The 20,588-nt window shown below is 38.3% G+C and overlaps 1 protein-coding gene across 1 annotated transcript in view; it reads left to right on the forward strand.

Annotated features, from left to right (window-relative positions):
* The window catches only part of LOC132594478 (translation initiation factor IF-2), a 181,546-nt gene that overhangs the window by 151,835 nt on the left and 9,123 nt on the right, over positions 1-20,588 (forward strand). The window contains exon 4 of the mRNA XM_060292076.1: positions 16,641-16,718. Within this exon, the coding sequence (XP_060148059.1) occupies positions 16,641-16,651 (11 nt within the window). The 3' untranslated portion in view covers positions 16,652-16,718. The remainder of the gene's footprint in view (positions 1-16,640; positions 16,719-20,588) is intronic.

Raw genomic sequence — 20,588 nt, forward strand, 5'->3', positions numbered from 1 at the left:
TGGTCAGAATGGCCATCATCAAAAAATCTACAGACAATAAATTCTGGAGAGGGTGTGGAGAAAGGGAGCCCTTTTACACTGTTGGTGGGAATGTAAATTGGTACAGCCACTATGGAGAACAGTATGGAGGTTCCTTAAAAAACTAAAAATAGAGTTACAATATGATCTAGCAATCCCACTCCTGGGCATGTATCCAGAGAAAACCATAATTCAAAAAGATACACGCACCCCAGTGTTCATAGAAGCATTGTTTACAGTAGCCAAGACATGGAAGCAAACTACATGTCCACTGACAGATGAATGGATAAAGAAGATGTGGTACATATATACAATGGAATATTACTCAGCCATAAAAATAATGAAATAACGCCATTTGCAGCAACACGGATAGACCTAGAGATGATCATACTAAGTGAAGTAACTCAAACAGAGAAAGACAAATATATGATATCACTTATATGTGGAATCTAAAATATGATACAAATGAACTTATTTACAAAACAGAAACAGTCTCACAGACAAAGAAAACAAACTTATGGTTACCAAAGGGGAAAGGGGGTTGGGAGGGATAAATTAGGAGTTGGGGGTTAGCAGATACAAACTACTATATGTAAAGTAGGTAAACAACAAAGTCCTACTGTATAGCACAGGGAACTATATTCAATATCCTGTAATAAACCATAATGGAAAAAATATGAAAAAGAATATACATATATATGTGTAAGTGAATCACTTCGCTGTATGCCAGAAACTAAGGCAACACTGTAAATCAACTATACTTCAATTTTAAAAGTTTTTAAAGAAGTGGGGCTTGAGGTTGTCCTTGAAAGGTGGGAAAATTTTGATTTCGGTGGAAAGGAGAAGGTAATGGTAGAAAAATGTATAAAAACCCATAGATATAAATGGATATAGCTGTTCTTGGTGGTAGCCAGATTAGAGAAGTCAGGATGTCTTGGTGGGAAGCAATGTTAAGTCATTAATTTTAGACTTGATTCTAGAGGCTTAATTACCAACTGCTGACTCTAATTCTGACTTTACATGTTCTTTCTGTTTAAGTGTCCACCATCCCTAATTGAATTCAACACTCAAGAGTCTTAATTCCCATGCCCAGAAGAGAATTTGACTGGTTGGCCCAGCCTTGGCCATGTGTCCATCTGTGGTCTAATCATCTGTGGCCAGGGGTTTGAGTCATGGGGCATATTAAGTTGAGGAAGTTAAGAAGTAAGGCAATGATTAGCAAAGTAGACATCATTTTGCTTACATATGTGGGTTGGGGGCTGAGGCAGGCCAGCATGAGCTGTGAACAACTTGGGTAGAGACTTTGTCTTATTCATCATGGTCTCCCAGCACATGGTAATCACCTAACCCAATGTTTACTACATTGAACAGACGCTCAAAAAGAAGGAATGTATTTAGAAAATCTCCATCTCCTTACTCAACTTCACAGCATATGTACACAGATCCTCTCCATTGGTGTCACACTCGAAACAGTGTCACAAACTGCTTGAGTGAATAAGAAAGCCCATGCCAAGTCTACAAGTCCTTTACAATTACTCTTCAAAGGAGTGGTCCATATAGTTTGTAAGTTCCAACTTTCAAATTCTTTGTGAAGTATAGTCCTAAAAGTGTATCCACAGTCAAGATTTTTCTATATAGTTGCATTAAGGCTTAAGAAGAGTCTCATTTGCTTAAGCATAAAATCATTTAGTTTGATCATTTCTTAATCCATAAAGTTTTCACTCTTCTGACAATTTGCCTGTTATAGAAATAGCTTATGAATCAGTTAAGAAAAGTCCATTTAGAAGATCAAATAGCAGATGTCAAGACATCAGACATAATGTTTCAAAAAATACAATAAATAAATATTTTTACTTATAAAAGGCTTGCCTATTTTTCTTTAATAACTCCTTCTTCAAATATATTCTAAATTAAAAGCAAGCATCTTTTAAATGGTTTATTTTTACTTCTTTTTTATCTCAATTCTATATGTCACTTGTTGTTCTCCTTTATCTAATTATATGTCTGTGATGGTGTCACCCTTCTATAATGAAGCATATTTTGAGAGGCCCTTTGAATGATGGAGGTATGAAAATTTCAGAGGTCTTCATTAAATCCAGCTAAAGGCAGGGGAAAAATATATGAGCCATGATCCTCAAAGCCCACTTGGTTTCATGTATTCTAAATTTAATTCACATCCCATGACTTCATCACTTTTTACTCATTTAAAAGTATCCTAATCATAGACTCAGTCATCTTATTAAGACCTGAAAAACATTTTTCATACTTTAATTCCACTACTGAAACACTTTCTTTTTGCCTATAAAAACTGGCACCATCTCAGTCCTAAAAAGGAAAATTCATCTCTAAAGAACATTTCAGTGGCAAATTTGACCACTTTAAGTATTATGTTACCAATATTTAAAACTTTTTTCATTTAAATTGCATTCTGAATCATTTAAGGCTCTGAATTACTAAGTAGAACAACAGTATAGCATGCTTTTTTCCAAAATAGGTTTTGTATTTGTAGGGCCTTGTGACATTATACGTATATGGAAACCCCTAATTCAATGTTTATTGGCCACGCTGTCATTGACAGTCTTTTGGCCAGGCTGTCATTCGCTGCCCTTGTTCTAGATGGACTTTGGTGAATGACTTAATTGAAATTCTGCCCTTGTATGTGCTCTGCCCTTCAAGCATACTGATAGGAGTGTTCTGGAATGAACCAAATGCACTATCTTACGGCAGGTCTGTAACTTCTTCCCTCTCTTCATAGCTCTACAGAGATAAAGCAACTAATATTTTGAGTGACCTTCTGCACTTACAGTTCCCATCTGTTGTGGCCTGAAATTACCATCTAAGTTCTTGCCATGTGAGGATCTGCAGGGTGCCCCTTGATCTGTCGACCAAGCATGAGCAGTTACACAAATAGCACACAATTTCAAAGCCAGACAGGCTGGTAGAATCAGGCTCCATTTGCCCATTCTTTTACCATGTTATAAAACTAAGCTGTTCCCGTCTACTGCTCACAGACAGAGGCCTTTTTAAAATTCTAGCAAACCTGATCCCAGGTACTTGCCAGCAAAGTCTTAGTCTTGTTAACTGATACTGGTAATGAAGTGCATCTGAAACCAAACTTCGTATGAGCAATAGGTATCTCCATTTTCAGATCAAATTCTTTCATTTTTTTAGATTAATTTTTTACCTGATTGTAATCATGACATGTGTCTATGGTGGAAAGTTTGGAAAATACATAAAAGAATAGGGAAGGAAGTAACATTACTCAAAAGCCAATACCTGCAGATAACCAGTGTTAACCTTTAAACATGTTTTCTTTCAAACTTGAGATTTTACTCTGCACATAATTTTTTATAACATTATAAACATTCATTTAAAGGAATATTTTAAAGCATTATTTTAATGAATGCATATTAGCCCATTATCTGAGTACATTGTAATTATTTTATTATGCTATTTTATTTATCCATTCACATAATATTGGACATTGTTCATTTAGGTTTCCAATTATTCAGAATGATAAATAACCCTATCGAAATATTCATTGGTCTCTAATTACTTCCTTAGGATAGGTATACATGTTCATCTTTTAAGTAAGTTCTTAACAGTCTCTCAGATTGCTTTCCAAGAAAGCTGTAATACTCCCACCTATATGCTAATTTTATAGGTAGAAAATTATATCTTACTATTCCACTTCCTTTTAATTAAAATTTGGCTAGTATAGAGACCATTCTGGATGCAAATGAAGAAGAAAAGAGTAGAAGGAGTGGTGACTTTGACTCTTACCATGGTCCAAGTATGGGTGAAAGACAGTGCCCATGGCTTCCACTGCCATCTTCTCTGAGTTCTTGTTTGGCAGCCAAGGAGCTGCAAAGAGAGACCTTTCTGTAGGAAGACTTCTTGTAATAAAACCACAATTCACATTTTATTAACACTCTTCAGCTTATTGTCCTTTCACATCAATTGTCATAGATTCTCAAACAACCCTTCTAAGGATGGTGTTCTTATGGAGATACATGGGTCCCTACGCTCCTGGGTTGCTAGGGTCCTCCATTTTCCCTAGCCTCTCTGACCATGGAAGTATTCTAGGCTGGAAGTAATAGATTAGGGGCTTGATGGCCATCATCAAAAAGTCTACAAACAATAAATGCTGGAGAGGGTGAGAAAAGGGAACCATCCTACACTGTTGGTGGGAATGCAAACTGGTACAGCCACTATGGAGAACAGTATGGAGGTTCCTTAAAAAACTGAAAATAGAGCTACCATATGATCCAGCAATCCCACTCCTGGGCATATATCCAGAGAAAACCATAAGTCAAAAATACACATGCACCCCAATGTTCATTGCAGCACTATCCACAATAGCCAGGACATGGAAACAACCTAAATGTCCATCAACAGAGGAATGGGTAAAGAAGATGTGGCACATATATACAATGGAGTATTACCGAGCCATAAAAAAGAAGAAAATAATGCCATTTGCAGCAACACGGGTGGACCTAGAGATTCTCATACTGAGTGAAGTAAGACAGAGAAAGACAAATATCATATGATAACGCTTATATGTGGAATCTAAAAAAAGGCTACAAGTGAGCTTATCTACAAAACCGAAATAGAGTTACAGATGTAGAAAATAAACTTATGGTTACTGGGGGGGTAAGGATGGGAAGAGGGATAAACTGGAAGATTGGGATTGACACATACACACTACTATTAATATATGTAAAACAGATAACTAATAAGGACCTACTGTATAGCACAGGGAACTCTACTCAATACTCTGTAATGGCCTGTATGGGAAAAGAATCTAAAAAAGAGTGGATATATGTATTTGAATAACAGATCCACTTTGGTGTACACCTGAAACTAACACGACATTGTAAATCAGTTATACCCCATAAAATTTAAAAAATAGATTAGGGGCTCAAAATCTAACTCCAAATATAATACTCTTTCTGTTATTCTTTCTGTTGTACCAAGGTCCCTATTACAAAGGCAGGTGTACTGAAAAGAACTTAAACTTCCAGACCCCTCAGTTGCATAGGTCCTTTTGAAGGCCCTGCACTTAATTTTCTATTTGTAGGTTTGCAGCCTTTTTCTAAAAAAGGGCCCCCAAAGTGTATAAGCTTCAGGGATCCACAAAACCTGATCCACCCCTACTCCACAGATAGTAGGACACTAAGAGCATAAATATAGCTTCCAGGGTTTCTGGGGTAGGAGAAAGTAGTTAGAAACTTCCAGTTTGGGCCAGAGAGGGAAAACTGTTGCTAGAGTGTGGGCTGTGAAACTGATTTTAAGGGGCCCACACACATCTCTCTCAGTAAACCCCTCTCTCAGGCAACAGAATCATTTTCTTCAGAAAAATCCTGGGTCATTGGCCTTCTCAGGGACAAAGCTTAGCTGATCTATCCAAAGCATCAAATCAGGACCCAGGACCTGGGTAGAAGGGAGGCACTTCCTAAGCTGATGACCTCATAGAGAGTGCATAGTTGAGGCCAGATTGAGCTGATGTAAAAGAAAATGGATCTTGCTGTTTATAAGTTTTGGCAGGCACAATACACAGAACAAGGTCCCGTTATCTCAAATTATGAAGACATTGTATTAAAGACTTTAAACCCAACCTATCTTGCCTTGGCTGAATTGCCTTGTTTTCACATCTGACAGGGCTGCCATCTATGGTCAGGTCCATCAGTCAGGAGTTCTCACCTTTTTTTGTGCCATGAGCCCCTTTGACATATGATGATACCTATGAGTTGAACCCCCTTCTCAGAATGTTTTTAAATGTGTAAAATAAATTATGCAGACTTGCAAAGGAAACCAACTATACTGAAATATTGTTATCAAAATACTTATGAAACAAGTCTGTGATATACTGAAATAGTATTTCTTTACTAATCCATTAAAAACCAAGATCCAGTAGTGAATCTGCAAACTGTCATAATTTCAACGTAGTGATGAGCATAAACAATATTTGAGACATCTCCAACAATTGTAATATGTTATGAAAATAGCTGTGATTTTTATTGATGATGAAGTCACAGGTACAGCTAAGGCTAGTGTGGTTTATTGCTTAACATTCATATTTGAAGGAAATCCTAAATTTCACTTAGATGTTTGTGAAAATAAAGATGTGATTTTTTTCCCATTTATGTTCACAAAACCCCTGAATTTTATCCACACATCTCAACTGACCAGTACAGATGTAATCTCAAATTTTTAGTTGCTTGGTGGTAGATATAAAAGCCCCTGTTATGGGCTGAATTCTGTCTCCTTCAAATTCATATGTTGGCATTCTCATCTCCAGTACCTCAGAATGTGACTGTGTTTGGAGATAGGGCTATTAAAGATGTAATTAATGTAAAAAGAAATGATATGGGTGAGCCGTAATCCAACATGTCTAGTATCCTATGTGTGTGTGTGTCCTAAAGAGATTAGGACACACACACACACACACATAGAGAAAATCATGTGAAGACACAGGGAGAAGATGGCCATCTACAAGCATGGAGAGAGGTCTTAGAAGAAACCAACCCTGCTGACACCTTGATCTCAGACTTCTAGCCTCCAGAAATGGGAAAAAATAACTTTTTGTTGTTAAAACACAAAGACTGTGGTACTTTTTTATGGTAGCCCTAGCAGACTAATACAACCCCTGAGCCAGTCCCCCAAGAGTAGAAGAACTACATCATTCTCCCAGGTGAGGAGGGGGTAGGGAGCACAGAGGGAGGGAGAGCATGTATGAAGACCTAGAGGCAAGAGAGGGCATATGGCTCAATGTAGCTGAAGCATGGAGTGAGAAAGGTAATCTTAAAAGATAGCATCCAGATTAATAAATATCTTGATAGCCTGAAAGATAACATTTAACAGTGGTAATGATGCTGAAATTGTGACTTTGTAAAGCATTTTTTGGCATTCCAAACTTTTTCACATACATTAACTTTCTGACACTAAGTCAACTGTGTGAGGTATGTAGTACAAGCAATCATTATTATACAGATGAGGAAATTGAGGTTCCCTAAAGATAGGTTCCAGAGTGATTCAGAAAATCAGAAAACAGTTTCCATAATAACAGGGTGCAGGAAAACTGGATCGATATCAATAGTAGTTGTTATGAAGTAAAAGTTAGTTTTTATGAAGTAAAAACTAAAATAGCTAATCACAAACTGTCAGTATGAAATGAACTCTAAGATAGTTATCCAAGTTTAGGTTGTGTTAATGGCAGTATAATGTCTAGATCTACACTGTCCAAAAATGGTAGCCACTAACCTCATGTGGCTAATAAATTAAAATAAGTTAAATTAAACTTTCAGGTCCTCAGAAACACCAGCCACATTTCAGGTACTCAATAACCACATGTGGCTAGTGGCTACCATACTAGATAGTGCAGGCATAGAACATTTCTCTCATCACAGAAAGTTCTATTGGACAGCATTAAATCAAAGTACTGTCCAGTGAGTACTCAGATAATATTTGGTGTGCTACATGTAAAAGAATGAAATTAGAACACCATACACAAAAATAAACTCAAAATGGATTAAAGACCTAAATGTAAGATAGGATACTATAAAACTCCTAGAGGAAAACATAGGCAGAATACTCTCTGACATAAATCACAGCAATATTTTTTTGGATCTGTCTCCTAGTAATGGAAATAAAAAATAAACAAATTGGACCTAATTAAACCTAAAAGCTTTTGCACAGCAAAGGAAACCATAGACAAAACAAAAAGACAATCTATAGAATGGGAGAAAATATTTGCAAACCATGCAGGTGACAAGGGATTAATCCCCCAAATATACAAACAGCTCATATGGCTCAATATCAAATACACAAACAACCCAGTCAAAAAATGGGCAGAAGATCTAAAAAGACATTTCTCCAAAGAAGACATACAGATGGCCAAAAGGCACATGAAAAGATGCTCAACATCACTAATTATTAGAGAAATGCAAATCAAAACTACAGTGAGGTATCACCTCACACCAGTAAGAATGGCCATCATTAAAACGTCTACAAATGACAAATGCTGGGGAGGAGGTGGAGAAAAGGGAACCCTCATACACTGTTGATGGGAATGTAAGTTGGCGCAGCCACTATGGAGAACAGTATGGAGGTTTCTTAAAAAAACTAAAAATAGAGTTACTGTATGATCCAGCAATCCCACTCCTGGGCATATATCCAGAGAAAACCATAATTCGAAAAGATACACGCACCCCAATGTTTATTGCAGCACTGTTTACAACAGCCAAGACATGGAAGCAACCTAAATATCCATTAACAGATGAATGGATAAAGAAGATGTGGTATATATATGTGATGGAATATTACTCAGCCATAAAAAAAGAATGAAATAATGCCATTTGTAGCAACACGGATGAAATTAGGGATTATCATACTAAGTGAAGTAAGGCAGACAGAGAGAGACAAATATCATATGATATTGCTTATAAGTGGAATCTATGATATGATACACATGAACTTATTTACAAAACTGAAATAGACTCACAGACATAGAAAACAAACTTATGGTTACCAAAGGGGAGAGAGGGAGTGGGATAAATTAGAAGTTAGGGATTAACCTACACACTACTATATATAAAATAGATAACCAACAAGGACCTACTGTATAGCATAGGGAACTATACTCAATATCTTATAATAACCTATAATGGAAGAGAATGTAAAAAAAAAAGAATATATATATATATATATATATATATATAACTGAGTCACTTTACTGTACACCTGAAACTAACACAGCATTGTCAATCAACTATATTTCAAAAAAGTTTTTTTAGAAAAAGATAATATTTGGTGTAATGTATTCTGTATCATGTGACATGGTAACTAAGTGGCATGTATCAAAAAGACAGGATCCAAGACTATGAAAAGCCTGGAGAGCATGTCATATAAAGAATAGTTGGAAGAAATTGGAAGGTTTTGGAGAAAACATGACAAAGGGGAAATATATTATCTTCACATGTAACTTTTAAAAGGTACAATTTATTGGTCTTCTACTATGAGGAACTGGATCTGTTCCTGGTGCTTAATGTATAATCTGTGTAATTGTCTCAACAACTTAGTAAGATGATCTTCTCACTTCATTTTGTGTATGAGAAAAATAAGGTCAGCTAGTTAGTAAGAGATAGAGATAGAACTTGAACCCATGGCTGTTCCACTGTATGCTATTTTCTACTATCACATCATATGGAAAAACAGTTTAATTTATTCCACTATATTTTGGAGGATGGAACTGTTATCAATGGTGGAAGTTACAGGAAGACTGATTTTAATTCATCTAAGGAAGAACTTTAAAACAATAACAGTGATTCAACAGTGAATTTGGGAACCTTGGGTGAGGGTCTCTGGAAGTATTTGGGCAGAGAACCACAAGCTGTTGGAGAGAAGACTTTTATATTTACTTTGACGGTTGGACTTGATGACCCTAAGATTCCTTCCAACTCCAACAGTTTTTATAATAGTTTAATTATATTACATAATGAGACTTGTAATCATTTAATGCCACATAGCATCCTCCAATTCACAATGAATAGATTTTTTTGCCAATTAAAAACTATTTTCAAAGCAATATCAAAAAGATTGATTTGTACTTTTTACTTAAATTTTTTATTATCCATTTATCTCCATAGAACATAATATGAAATTGGCTAAATTTTAACATAGTTTTTAGATTGCTGAAAATAAAAAGTGAAAAATGAAGTTGAAACATCAAGGAAACTTAGGTTCACGTAAATTATCTTGAGGGAAATACTAAAAATTTTTAGGAGATCTAAAGAATAAGAATAGTTTTAACATATTTTCAACAATTAGAGGCTTCCAATTCTGCAACAGTACAATATAAATGGAATTCAAGAATAGCTATATAGATGTCAAACTTCTCCCACACTTTTGTATATCTCTCAGAGGTAGAAGAATCCCTATGTTGCTTTTATTTTATTTTTTAGTAAACTTTAAAGTATAATTACATACAGAAACGTGCACAAATCACAAGGCCATAAGTGTACAGTTGAATGAATTCTCAGAGTGAACACAGGCATTACATTACCTGCACCACAGAAGGCCCTTCTCCCTTCCAGTTAAAACCTTTTCCCCTCACCTATAATGAATTAGTTTTATCTGTCTATAAACTATATACACGTAATCATACAGTATGTCCTCTTTTGCCTCTGGCTTCCTTCACTCAATATTATGTTGTTGAGAGTCATCCATGTGGCTGTGTGTAGTTTTAGTTTGCTCATTTTCAAAGCTGTATAGTATTTCATTGTGTGAATATACCCCACTGTGTGAATGTATTTATCTGTTATACTGATGATGGACATTAGGGTTGTTTCTAATTGAGGATATTAAGACTAGTGTTGTTATAAGCATACTTTTTTCTCTTTTTAAACTAATTGTGGTAAAATAGACATAAAATTTATCATTTTAGCCATTTTTACGTGTATTTTCTTCACAATGTTGCACAAGTATCACCACTATCCATGTCCAGAAGTTTCTCATCATCCCAAACAGAAACTCTGTACATGCATACATTGTTTTATTGCACTTAACTTTATTGCACTTTGCAGACATTGGCTTTTTTTTATATATATATAAATTAAAGGTTTGTAGCAACCCTGTGCTAGGCAAGTCTATTGGTGCCATTTTTCCAACAGCATTATTTTTAAATTAAGGTATGTACATTTTTTTAGACATAATGCTATTGCACGCTTAATAGACTATAGTTTAAACATAACTTTTATATGCACTGGGAAATCAAAAAATTCACGTGACTCACGTTATTACGATATTCGCTTTATTGAAAATGAACCCACAGTATCTCTGAGGTATGCCTGTACTCATTAAACAATAACTCCCCATTCCTTCCTCCTCCCAGCCTCTTATAACCTTTACTGTACTTTCTGTCTCTATGAATTTGCCTACTCTAAGTACCTCAGATAAGTGGAGTCATATAATATTTGTCCTTTTGTGACTGGGTTCTTTCACTTAGGTCTTTTTAAAGGTTCATCCATGTGGTAGCATGTGTCAGAACTCCATTCCTAAGCATTCTTGTACACATCTTTTGATGAACACATGCATTCATTTCTGTTGGGTTCCACCTAGGAATGGGATTGCTGGGTCATATAGTCTAGCATTTCCCCAAGGCTAGCACAGTCTGCTTTACTTCTCTCGACACTTTCTCTCCATACTCCTTATTCTTCCTTGCCTTCTGTCCACAATCCCTGCAATGCTCCTCCAGTATGAAAAAAAATCTTCCTATTACTCTATTTTCTCTTCAACCTACTGGACCATTGTTGTTGTTGCTGTAGTTGTTCACATGTATATATATAACAAAAAATAATACAATGAACATTATACACCCATTACCCAGCTCAAGAAATAAAATATTAGTAGTATCTTAGAGCTCCTCCCTAATCACTTCCTCCTCCTCCTCACAGAGATAACTGCTATCCTGAATTTTTTGCTGATCATTCCCTGGCGTTTCTCTATTTTTGGCCACCTATATATCCCTAAACAATCTATTGTTTAGTTTTGCCTATTTTTGAAAAAGGCATGGGAGCTGGAGTATTTATAGTTTTGTATTTGTCAGTCATTACTTAAGGGCTGCCCCTAAGGGACATCAATTTCCAGGCCCTGCCTGCTCTGGAAGCAGGCAACGGGAGGGCTCTGGCAGCCTGGGGGCAGTCCTCAGGCCGAGAGATGCAAGTGCTGGCTGTTGGGAGGGAAAGCACACTGGGGGTCAGCGTGCATGAAAATGGTAAAAGAGTGAAGTGGGTATAGGTGGAGTCTGCTCTATCTGTTGACTGTGATAGCTTCTTAAGTGAGCCTTCCTGCCTTGGTTTCTATCCGATACAACCCATTTTCCAGTCACAGTTATTCACTGAAATACTCAACAAATGTTTATTGAATACTTATGACGTGCCAGGCATGGTCCTTGCCTGGTGAATCTTATAGTTTAGCAGGACAGACAGACTCTAGACAAATAATTAAAACTGGGATGCATGGTATGGAATAGGAAGTAAGATCACGGTATTATGGGGTCATATGTCTAGAGAAAGCCTATCGGAATACTTCAATGGAGTCCTGAAGGAGTTATCTAAACAAAAAAGCAAAGGAAGGGGGCAGGGTGGGGGGTGAGGGATGAGGGATGGAAGGAGAGCATTCTAAGCAGAGGGGACCTTTTGTGCCAAATTTCAGAATTGAAAGAGAGCATTTCAAAGAACAGAAAGTACCAAGCACAATGCCATGGTTGTCTGGAGGAACATTTCTTAAAAATTGTGTCACAAATAAAACTTATTATGAACTGGTTTGTGGCTAGAATGAGGCTTGAGAAACTGGGAAGTTTGAGCCTTCAGAGATCTGAATTAGAAGGGAACAGATGCATCAGCGCGAGCAATATTTCAGAAACTCCCTTGCCTGTTAAATTAGAAAAGGCATAATCGATGGAAGTAGCACCCTGTATTTACTGGGCTGATTTTTATCTATATTTAAATCTGTATGTTTTAGCCAGTGCCTGAAATGTGGCCTGTCTGAAAGCAGGAAAGATGAATTACCAAATTATTTAGGGCTCTGGTCACTATTCTAATCTCTTCTAACCATTTCATGATGTGAAACCACAACTTCTTCCTCTATTCGAGTCATCATTATCTATCTTTGAATGCATTTGGATTTCAACATGAACGTATGGATTTCACATATTTTATGTGCCAAGTCAGGGATGGAGGCTAGTGTAAATTTTAATATATTAAATTTCATGCCAAAGTAAACAGCCTTGCTTAGATTTCAAATGTGTATCTGTATGTGATCTCAGTAGCACCCCAAAGTTCCTGACTCCCTTGACCTACCACCCAGTCAGTCTGGGCAATCCCCAGCTCTGGGTAAACTTCCTCATCCATTTTCTCACCTTCTCAAAACTCCCAAGTATTGTTTAAGAAAGTCATGTAACCCTAATGATTAGTTACACTTGAAATTCCTTTTATATGATATCAGGTTAAAGCTATTTAATTCCTTTGTTTTGACTCCTTTATTCCCTTCCTTATATTCATTTTTCCAATCCCACCCTTTCACTTTCCTCAAGCTCCCTCCATTACTTTCCCACTATCTATCTCAGCCTCTCCGACCAAAGAAAAAATATTTTCTTCCTTTATTAAAGGAAAAATGTCCTTTTCCTGTCCAGAAAAGTTAACCTTTCTCTCCTTTTGAATACAGACTCCATCTTTTCCAGGACCCCAACCCTCTCACTTTTATCTGCAATTCTCACTTGCCAGGGCCCCCTTTCTCTCAGCTTACAGATGTTCTCATTGTTTTTATCCTTCCAAAGCATTTTCTCAACTTACAGTTGAGAGTGGCTATCGACCTCCCTTCACCTCCATGGTTATTACTGTATGAATGGTCTACATTCACTTTCCCTGTGTCCACTTCCAATTTACTTTTCGACCCACTTGAAACTCATGTCACTCAAACCTGTTCCTCCTCACTGCACTGTTCCCCTATCAATACCTCACTTCACCACTTGCTGCCTCTGTAGCCTAATTTCCCTCTCTTTCTTCAAACCGTTTCACTCCTCTGCTGAAATAGCACCTACCACAGTGGTTCTCAACCTTGGCTGCATATTGGAACCATCTGGGAAGCTTTTAAAAGTCCTGATCCCCAGGCTGCACCTCAAACCAATTACATCGAAAACTCTGGGGGTGGAATCCAGGCATTATAAGTTTCCATATCTCCATTTATGTTTCCAGTATGCAGCTGGAGTCGAGAACTCCTGCAGTAAGCCTTATCTTTGGCTTCTGTGTCAAAATCCTTACCTAAAGCTGGTGACAGGGAGGCAGTGTGATGTTGGAATCAGACAAATCTGAGTTTGAATCCTGTTCACACCACTTATTATTTATGTAACTTTCAGAAAGTTATTTAATTAATGTTTATGCATCTCATTTTTCTCAACTGTAAAGTTAGGATAGCAATACGTAATATTTGTAAAAATTAAATGAGTTAGCTTATGCAAGATGCTTGGCACATGTAGGCCCTCAGGACATGCGCTTTCTATGGCTCTGATTCCTCCTTCCCTTCTCTCAGATGTGCTGAGTGTTCTTGTTCCACCCTCCCTCCAAAACAATGCCATTTCCTTCCTCCCTCTTTTCTCTATCTGTATTTTCTTTCTTTGTTTTAAGTTTCAGTCCTAATCAAATGATTCCCCTATTTTGTTCTCTAGGTAAACTGTCCTCCTATGCTGTATGCTCCTTTTCCAAGTCCTTGTCAGGCATCTTCTGATATATGTCTTTAGCACCCAGGGTTCTTACTTTGCAAACCATAGAAATTGACTCTTATGGATTTAAACAGAAAAACAACCTATTGAAAAGATGTTGGCTATCTCCCAGCATCCCTGGGAAAGCTGGAAAACAGGCAAGATTGTAGAGAGGTTTCATACCTGGGACTCTGGCCAAAATTACTCAGCAGAGCCAGAGTGGTAAAGACAACACTGCTGAATGCTGGATACTGCAGCTTCTAATGGACACTGGATCCTGCCACTGCCCTCACCTCCAAAAGAAGTCTCCCCTAGCCTTACATTTTTGCATCACTAACTCCAGATTCAAACCCCAAGACGGGCATGTCTGTTTAGCGAAAGCTAGTTTCAGCTGTACCCTAGCTGCAAGAGGAGCTGGGAAGCAAATATTTGGCTTTTTAAACTTCTGTAGTGGGAAGTGGGCCCTACCTTCTAACAAGACTTACACAGTGGGGATATTCCCGGGTGTGGGATGGGCACTCAAAAATGGCAAATGCCGGGCTTCCCTGGTGGCGCAGTGGTTGGGAGTCCGCCTGCCGACGCAGGGGACACGGGTTCGTGCCCCGGTCCGGGAAGATCCCACGTGCCGCGGAGCGGCTGGGCCTGTGAGCCATGGCCGTTGAGCCTGCGCGTCCGGAGCCTGTGCTGCGCAACGGGAGAGGCCACAATAGTGAGAGGCCCACGTACTGCAAAAAAAAAAAAAAAGGCAAATGCCTATTACAATGCCCTATAAATACCTCAAACTTAACATACCCCAACCAATCTGTATTCCACTCCACCTTCACTCCTCCCACCCCTTGCTCAAACTGGCCTTGCCAATTGGTTTTCTTATTCAGTCAATGATATCACAACTCTGATATTTCTTGAGCAATTTTCAGAATCTGTTGATTTGCTTTTCTTCTTCTTCAGGTTAGATCCTACTCCTTCAACCTTCTACATTTATATCTACTTGTACCAAATGTGCCTGATGAAGCTTTCTCATTTCTTAAGACTCATCTCAAAAATCACCTCCTCCATGGGCCTTCTCTGATCCTTTAATCAGGATGACTTTCTCCTTCCTTTGTGTTCCCACAGCACTAAATTTTGCACTTATTTAGTTGCTTATATGTGACTCTACCTTACTATGCTGTTAACTCTGAAATCAGAGATACATTCTATTTATCTTTGCCTCCCCATCACCTAAACCTAATGCCTTGTACTTAGTAAGTCACTCAAATTATGATTCGTTAGTTGAAATGCTTCATGCTAAAGCTCTTTCTTGTTGTAGATAATTATGTATATCACCAAATCAGACACGACTGAGTATAAGGCACATTGTTGTTTTATCTGCTAAATGACTAAATTTTAAAAATTGCCAATGAAACCGCAATATGATACATCATTGACTGTAAGATGCATCCTGATTTTTAGATGTAAAAATGTATTAAAAAGTTGCACCTTAGAATTTATGAAATGCAGTAGTTATTATGGTTTAATATATTCTACAAAGCCATTAGTTATGGATACTTTGCAGTATACTAAAAAACAGAAATAATATTTTGGGTTACAGTCTCTCAAAAGCCCATAGCATGGATACTTACACTAATCCACTTATGCTTCATTTATTTTTGATGCTTATGCATTTGACAAACGTATTCTCTGTTGTCAGGGATATTTTCTTTAAGTATTATGATATTTACCGTATTATGGTATTCTTTAGGTGTATGGCTTGGGTCTAAAACTTATGAGGCTGCATTTAAATTACATGATTTGGATGTCAGGGTCCTGACATATGAGAAGGTGGCTTTTCACTTGTTTTTGTTTCTTCCTGCTCTCTCTTATCTGATGTTCTGGGAGGGTCTTGAGAAAAAAGCGTAGGGCTTATGACTCCCGACCTGGTATGGGGGGCGGGCAGCCATGAAGAGGGGAGTCTCTGTACAAATGGCTAGACACAGGGAAGTTCTGGCATGGGCAAGTTTTGTAGGAGAAATCACCTCACCAAGAGATCCACAGATAGTATACGTAGTGTTTTTTAGGTAAAAAGAAAACGTTGCCCAGAGTGAAATCTGTTGCTTCTAACTTGGATTGACTTAGGTTGCTCTCCATCATGCCTCTGACAGCCCCAATTGCACACAGATGATAAGAGCTACACAGGTATTTCAGCTCAATTTATCAAGAGCACTGGGACAGGAAAGAGATGAATAAATGGTGATATATTCATTAAAATGTTTTTTAAAAATATCCTACTGCTTGCTGAGTGGTTTTGCTTCAAAAATTATAGACAAATGGAAATATTTTAAATTTAATGTTCTCTTTTTCCTTTTCCTCCTTCCCTCCTAACCCCAAGGCCAAATCTAATGGATTCCACTTTTCGCTGTGTAAATAAGACAGCGTCGTGCCCAGAGTTCCTCTCCTCCAGAGGTAGGTAAGGGAATTTATCAATCTTGTGTCCATTCCATCCCCCATCCCTCCCACGCAGATACTAAAAATAACTGCGGAGTCATAGTACCAGAGGCTCCCTCAGCCAGCAGAGTTCCATAACAAGGCAAGTGAGGAGCTCTTCTGGGTGAAAATGAACGTTCCCTGCTTATGTTTTGTTTAACCACAGCCATTTTGTCATTTTAAAAAACCTGAGGCTACTTTGAGGCTTGGTTCGCTTGAAGGTTTCTGTGAACGTTCTCAGTGGAAATAATAGCAAAAGCTCATTTTGTCAAAATGCCATATATGTTTGGAAAGCAAAGAAAGCCTTTTTTTAAAGACAAATGTTCCTTGAAAATAATGATATTTTATTTCATTATTTAAATTCAGCTGCAAGTATCTGGACCCTCAGACTGATATTTATTTTGCCTGATTTCCGCTTCACCAGAAAGAGAAAACATTAAAGATCACTCTCCACATTTTCACGAGCAGCTTTCACAAGGGTAATAGCTGTTGAAGTCTGTTTAAATTCGGGAGTAATTTGCTCCTTACGTAACAGAATATTTCAGAAAGCACCAGAGTACAGGAGAGAGTGCGCTTGTCAAAAACAAGGCTTTTAGTATGGAAATAAATTATTTTAATCACATTGCTTTTCGAAGCTCAGAGGACAAAGCTAAGGAAGTGGGGCCCCAGGAGTGAATGAGATTTAAGGTCTCTAGGCTTCAGTTAGAAAACATCTTGGGTGCGGTCTGTTATTTTGAGAGCATTAAACTCTTATTTATGGTTAACATGTAAGAGTCCATGTGACTTGATACTTTCAGTTCTATGATTGCAATGACTTGAAAGAAGTCTGTAGACCAGTTTCTCCAAGTATGGTCCCAGATCAGCAGCATAAGCATCACGTGGGAACTTGTTAGAAATGCAAATTCTCACCCCTACCCAGACCTGATGAATCAAAACTCTGAAGATGGGGCCTGGCCATCTGTGTTTTAACAAGGCTTCCAGGGGATTCTTATGAATGCTAAACTTTGAGAACTACTGGTCTAGGATAATGGTCTTAGCTGAGTAATTTTCCTAAAGAATATATCTTCCTCACCCATACTGATAATTTGAAATTGGCTTACCAATTTCAAATTTATTTACCTTCTTGTCTCACCTTCAATAGACAAGAAGGTAAATAACCTTCTTGTCTTTTCCTATCAAACGCATCTACAAACAAGTACCACTTGAGAGTAGTCAAGCGCACGAAGATTAAAGTGATCCTTATAAGCAGACAGTAGAAAGATAACTTACTGTTTTGTTATACATTATTCTAACACTGGTCCGTATCACAAATAAATTATTTGGGAAACTCGAGGCAAGCACACCAGTTGCAAGTTTGAGCATCCTGGAGGATGGAGGCCTTCCTAAAATTTAACATTCCCACACATACATACAGTTTATCCTCCAGTGTCTGTGCCTTTGCATATGCTGTTCCCCTTGCCTGGAATACCACTCTCACTTTCTAACCTGTCCTACTCTTGCTCCTTCAGTCTTGAGGAAGCCTTTCCTCAACCCCTAAGCTGGCACCTGGTCCTTCGCTTGTTCGTAACTTGTAACAACATGCGGTTTTATAATTATATTTTTGTCTCTCTGTGCGCTAGCTTAGATACTACTTGAGTGAAGGGTTGTCTTTAATAACTGTATACCTCAGTACCTAGCACAGTACTTGGCTCAGATTGGGGCATAATAACAGTCTGAATAAATGAATGAATTAAAAACCCCATGCCCCATATACAGGCAACTTGTCAGTGCTCAGAAAGAAATTAAAATATTTTTTTTCTTTTTAATTAATTAATTTATTTATTTTTGGCTGTGTTGGGGCTTCGTTTCTGTGCGAGGGCTTTCTCTAGTTGCGGCAAGCGGGGGGCCACTCTTCATCGCGGTGCGCGGGCCTCTCGCTGTCGCGGCCTCTCCCGTTGCGGAGCACAGGCTCCAGACGCGCAGGCTCAGTAGCTGTGGCGCACGGGCTTAGTTGCTCCGCGGCATGTGGGATCTTCCCAGACCAGGGCTCGAACCCATCTCCCCTGCATTGGCAGGCGGACTCTCAACCACTGCGCCACCAGGGAAGCCCCAAGAAATTAAAATATTAACTATGCTCTCAAGTATCACCCCTGTGGGATAATCTCTCTTCTCCTTCAGTTTTAGTTTTTGTTCATTAAAGAATAAAACAGTCCAGAGATTATATTAGCCGTGTGTTTTATATAGAATATTTAAAAGATATGAATAAGGGGTTAATAGACTCCTAGGAGAGCTAATTTCAAAGGACTTTCTTTTTTTCGAAGAACTGTCACATCCTGTTGTTTCATTTTATAGAACTGTATTCATCTACCTCAGGATAAATGTGCATATCAAGAATAATTCACAATTTTAAACAGCGAGAAATGTAATGAATGTTTCAAAAGGAAGTTGAAGGCAGAGGTATTGTGGCAGTACCTAGTAAGGTAATTGAATGAATGAAGGATTAATGCTGATTGTTTGGAAACTAGGTAAAATGCAGGAAAAACCTCAGTAGTCTAATAGAAGCAAAATGAAAGGAATAAGCAGTTAGATCAAACAAATTAATGAAATCATGTGAATGAGCATAGAGGGCCAGGTGTCACTGACTGTACTATTCGCCCACTAAATATGTTGGGGAAAACTGCTATGGTGAATACTTAGAAATAATTTGCACAGTGAGTCCCAAAATATTCACAACTTGGTACTGCATCTCCATTTTTTTTTTCGTCCTTCAGTTCTAGTGCATTAGAAAACATCTTTCTCCCCACCTGATACATGTCCAAATGAGTGTGAACTAATTGGCAAAACGGACAGTTTTTTCAGGACGCTGAACACAAATACTAATGGGTAGGAAGAATTGGCAACCTCATCTCTGAGGTCATTTTGGAAAACTTGCTCTTAAACCCAAGACCAGACGTAGAAGGTTGTCCATCGTCCTTCCCTGAAAGAATAGTGTTGGTTTAAAAGATGGCATACAGAGCTTCCCTGGTGGCGCAGTGGTTGAGAGTCCGCCTGCCATTGCAGGGGACACGGGTTCGTGCCCCGGTCCGGGAATATCCCACATGCCACAGAGTGGCTGGGCCCGTGAGCCATGGCCGCTGAGCCTGCGCGTCCGGAGCCTGTGCTCCGCAACGGGAGAGGCCACGGCGGTGAGAGGCCCGTGTACTGCAAAAAAAAAAAAAAAAGATGGCATACAAATAGGGGCAGTCTGGATGGCATGATGCTAAAACACATAGGGAAGAAAACGATTTGATTTTACTATTTCCAGCTCTTTATTGCCAATATTCTTAGGTGATAAACCTGGGGAAGCAAATGGAGGAAGAAGTGATTGTATTGGAAGGGAAGGGAAAAGTTCTTGCATGAATGCTTAATAGTAAAGCCTGGACTCATACTCAGAAGTCTAAGAATGATTCAAGTACGGTATTGTGTAGAGCATTGCTCAGGGAACTTGTCCTGTTTATTAGAAGACAGTTTTCTTATCCAATCCCTGTTGAGAGGCAAAATAATTTCTTAACTCTTTACACCAGAACTAGAGAAAGGGACAATTTTAGTAAAGATGGGTTACTAATTTGGAAATCAACATGTCAAATTAAGACATTTCATCAGGTAGAAATACCCCAGCCTGCTAAGGCAAATGTTGACTTTAGCTGGATTTCATCGACAGATAAACCGGTCACTGCCACCACGTTTCTTCTCCATTATTTGTGCCCACCTACTCTTGGTAAATCGGGATACAAACCTGCTCATGAAAGTCAAGAGTCACTGTGTGCTCGTCACTGTCATCTCCCACACTCTTCCCCACACCCTAACATAGACATACCAAGGGATTAGGGTTAGC

This window comes from Globicephala melas, chromosome X (genome assembly GCF_963455315.2).
Source record: "Globicephala melas chromosome X, mGloMel1.2, whole genome shotgun sequence".
Classification (NCBI taxonomy): Eukaryota; Metazoa; Chordata; class Mammalia; order Artiodactyla; family Delphinidae; genus Globicephala; species Globicephala melas.